Below are 4,220 nucleotides of genomic sequence, written 5' to 3' on the forward strand. Positions count from 1 at the left end.
CGCGCCTCCGGCTGCCGACGGCCCTCTGCGCTGCGCCAGCAGGTCCCCGAGCGCGGCCACGCGCAGAACAACCTGCCTCAAGCCTTCCAAAGCACATTCCCGACTCCGCACAGCCACAACCAGAACTCCCGGTCCTAACTCAGCCAACGCGACTGAAAGCGCACGGAGGCGACCACGAACCCTCCCAAGTCCCCACAAGTGTTCTGTGTTTGGCAGCCTAAAGCTAACACGCTGAACCAGGTTATCATCACTTTTCTTTCCTTCTTGACAGCTCGTTCACAATATTTATATTCGACTAAATCTGTGGCCACCATGTATGTTTATTTTTTCTCTCCCAAAGGGTTGTAGGTACCTAACGAGCACTTCCCGCCAAGAACCAATGCAGCATATCGGCTCAGACAGGAAGAAAAGCTGAGAGCTGGTTTCAGGGTTTATCACTCCTTTCCATTCATCACCCTTGATAAATATTTATAGATGCATTAGGGCACTCAGCTTCTTCCACTAAAAATAACATTCCTAAGCACCAAGAAAAAAAAAGTCACTAGTGATTGGAACTGATTACAGTGTTTCCCAAGTAGCTATAAAACGAGCGCCTAGCAAGGACTCAGACAGCGGTGAGCGTCTAACCTCAGACTATACAACTTTGTTATTTCTCTTAATTTTAAACAAAACCGAACWTGACTCTCAAAAGTTAATGCACAGATGCTGATCAAACCTAGCAATGGTCGTCCCTGAATTCCCTGCTCGCAAAGGGAAATTTTGCTAACAGTCTAAAGGAAAGTTTAGAGGCAGGAGTCCCCAGGAGGCATCGGCCTGGGGTTTATGGCCCATAGTTGCAGTGCTCCTCCTYGCTAGGCATCCCTCTACCCCTGACATGCCCTGTCATTTACTCTCAGCATGACATGCAACATCAAACGCTGCGGCACCCAGACATCAGCAGACAGCGTGGTGGTCTCAGGCGTGCTCGKTTTGCAGGAGCTGCACTCGCAGCGCCCGTTGCGTTGGTTCTAAATCTGTTTTTCATGCATACCAAGGGTCAGAAGTCAAGAGGAAACAACCAGCATGTGATGGGATTATGACGCCRTTTGGTAGGAAATAAAATGAAACAATAATAAAAAATCAGTACACTTTACACGAGGTGGGAGTATTATCTTTCCCGGGTTTTCTAACCTCCYGTGAACTGCGGAGCTGGATGGGGCACTGTCTGATTACCGTTAGTGAACACATTTAGGAGGATAGTACATGCAATAACCTAAGAGGCGGACGCCCGCGTGAGAAAGCCCTCCGGCGGGTTAGGAGCGGGCGGCTTTTATCAGCAGGTGGTTGTGATCGGTCACAGTCGCACGATGGTGGATGTATCGGCGGCAACGTGCCTCTTGCGAAGGACGTGGAGACGTGCGTCGACCGCGAGCTCGCTGCGTCCCCCTCCGCGCCTGCGCCGCTGCAAGCACACGAGGCGCCGTGAGCGGGTCCGGCCCGCCGCGCTCCTCGGGCCGGGCGCGGGCCGCCACGGCGAGCAGCCTCTGCGAATCGCCTTCGCGCGACCACCGCGCCGGTTGTACCACGCAAAGTTGGGGTTTACCTCGATCGCAGCTAATGCATCCGGCCCGCTATCAGCCTGGGCTGAGCCCGGCCCGGGAATTTGAAGAGGAAAGGCTGGTTTTGACTAATGGATCGGCTGCATCCAAGTGGAGAAGGCAAAACACCCAGAGAGGAGGTTGCCTGTCGCCTCCCTCCCGCTCCGYTCCGGGCTAAGCAAGCGAGCGCCGGCGCTGCGCCCCCCGAGCACGCGCCCCCTCCCTCGCCCCGCCGGGRGCGGTGGGAGATCATCTTCGTGGCCATGGCAAATATCGTGCGAGTGGGTCAGGGCGCAGAAACCCGACCCAGCGCCCTCCTGCGAGCCTCTCCCGGGGCACAGATAGGGATCGCAGGTTCTCCGGCGGCATTGTCACCACGGGGCGCGAGCTTGCCCTGCGAGCACCGTCCCGCGCTCTCCAGCCACCTGTTTGCCTATCCATCTGTTGTGCCTTATTATAACTTAAGCTGCAGGCTCTTTAAGGGTAGAGATTGTATTTTTAGTGCATCTGGATAGTGTCCATCACAATAGGGTCCTATTTCCTGGCTGGGGCCTCTCAGGATAAAAGTAACACTTACAAAGTGAGCGATAACATTGGTGAGACCGTTCTCACTGCAGACTGATGTGTCCCGCTCTGCAATAGCTGCAGTGGGTCTTAACAAGAAAAACTCTGCGCTACGATCAAGTGGCAGGCAGGGAAGGTCTCTCGTCTCGCGCACAAACAGAAGGGACCCCGGCAGCAGGCTACCAGGCGCTCGGTCATACGCATCACAGCTACGGGTACAGAGTGGGGCTACTGTACATGTGAAGAGAAAGATATCCATACTTACTCGAACTACTGTACAGCCTGTGGTCTTCTATCTAACCTGTAATACAGGGGAAAAGCAAACATTTATGACACAGGTAATTTTATTTCTTATAAAATCAAAAATCCAAACTTTCATCTCTTATTGCTCTAAGGAGTACCTCTCTTTTCAGGACTGCAAACAGCCTTACAGGCATTTGGATAAATCTCAAGTGCCAGAGATACAAGGTAGATTAAAAAAGAGGATCACAAGGATCATGGAGCAGTCGAGGTAGGAAGGGATCTCCTGTCTAGCCCAACCCCCCCCCTGCTTGAGGCAGAGTCAACTACAGCAGGTTGTCCTGGGCTATGTCCAGTTGGGTTTTGAGTATCTCTAGGGATGCGGACTCCAAAACCTCTCTGGGCAACCTGCTCCAGTGCTAGACCATCCTTACCATAAAAAAGCTTTCCTTTACGTTTCAATGGGATTTCCTGTATTTCAGTTTGTGCTCCTTGCTTCTTGTCTTTTTACTGGGCATCACTGAGAAAGCCTTCTTTACTTCTTCCCCTCAGATATTTATACATGTTGGTAAGATCCCCCTGAGCCGTCTCTTCTCCAGGCTGAGCAGTCCCAGGTCTCTCAAACGCTCCTTGTATGAGAGATGCTCCAGCAGGTCCGTGTCTCGCTTGTACTGGGGAGCCCAGCACTGGAGCCAGCACTCCAGGTGAGGCTTCACCGGTGCTGAGGATCACCTCCATCCACCTGCTGGCTGCTGAATGCAGCCCAGGACACCACTGGCCCTATCCAAGTGCTATGCTTGACTAAGGRGTAACGTCTGGCGTATGTGTGAACAAGGATCTGGGCATTCATTTTCCAGATTTCCGGAAGGGGTAACCCAAATAGGCAGCGGAGGCTGGCTGAACTGCAACGGGATGATGCCTGATGCGACTAGATGGATGGAATTTTGTCAGCTCCTCTGTGCTCTTCTGCGCCTGAAAAYCTGTGCAGACAACTTCTTTTAAGATACTGCCTAATCCGTAATCATAATCACAGAAGACACAGCCAATCTGRAGTCTTCCTGAATGGTTTAATCTTATTAAAGTAGTATAATGTCACTACCGTATCAAATGTATGAACATAAGCCTCCCCAGAGGTAGTGAGAGTTTGGGGGTAGAAACCTGTGAGGTGGACTGATTGGGWCACAGAGACCTCTGAAATAATTTTGTGAAGAAACTTGTGTGGAAGCCAACGGGTACAGCTCATTCCAGATGTCATCTCCAGACATATGGAGGARAAGAAGGTGATCAGGAGCAGCCAGCACGGATTCACCAAGGGGAAATCSTGCTTAACCAAWCTGAKAGCCTTCTACAATGGACTGACTGGCTGGGTAGATGAGGGGAGAGCAGTGGACGTTGTGTACCTTGACTTCAGCAAGGCTTTGGACACACTCTCCCATAACATCCTCCTAGAGAAGCTCWGGAAGTGTGGGTTAGATGAGTGGACAGTGAGGTGGATTGAGAAGTGGCTGAAAGGCAGAGCTCAGAGGGTCGTCATCAGTGGTGTGGAGTCCAGTTGGAGGCCTGCGGCTAGTGGGGTCCCCCAGGGCTCAGGACTGGGTCCCATCCTATTCAACTTCTTCATCAAGGACCTGGATGAGGGGACAGAGTGCCTCCTCAGCAAGTTTGCTGATGATCCCAAGCTGGGAGGAGTGGCTGACACACGTGAGGGCTGTGCTGCCCTTCAGAGAGACCTGGAGAGGCTGGAGAGCTGGGCGGAGAGGAACCTCGTGAGGTTCAACACGGGCAAGTGCAGGGTCCTGCACCTAGGGAGAAATAACCCTAGGCACCAGTACAAGCTGG

General features: G+C 52.5%; 1 protein-coding gene across 4 annotated transcripts in view; it reads right to left on the reverse strand.

Annotated features, from left to right (window-relative positions):
- Positions 1-10: 10 nt before the first annotated feature.
- Positions 11-4,220, reverse strand: part of DTNB (dystrobrevin beta) — a 217,076-nt gene continuing 212,866 nt past the window's right edge. For all 4 annotated transcript variants that reach the window (XM_085311723.1, XM_085311722.1, XM_085311721.1 and 1 more), the window contains 2 exons: positions 2,407-2,442; positions 11-1,441 (listed from right to left, as the gene is read on the reverse strand). In XM_085311723.1, the coding sequence (XP_085167849.1) occupies positions 2,438-2,442 (5 nt within the window). In that variant the 3' untranslated portion in view covers positions 11-1,441; positions 2,407-2,437. The remainder of the gene's footprint in view (positions 1,442-2,406; positions 2,443-4,220) is intronic.

This window comes from Rhea americana, unplaced genomic scaffold (genome assembly GCF_003343005.1).
Source record: "Rhea americana isolate MKP2758 unplaced genomic scaffold, rheAme1 scaffold_348, whole genome shotgun sequence".
Taxonomy (NCBI): domain Eukaryota; kingdom Metazoa; phylum Chordata; class Aves; order Rheiformes; family Rheidae; genus Rhea; species Rhea americana.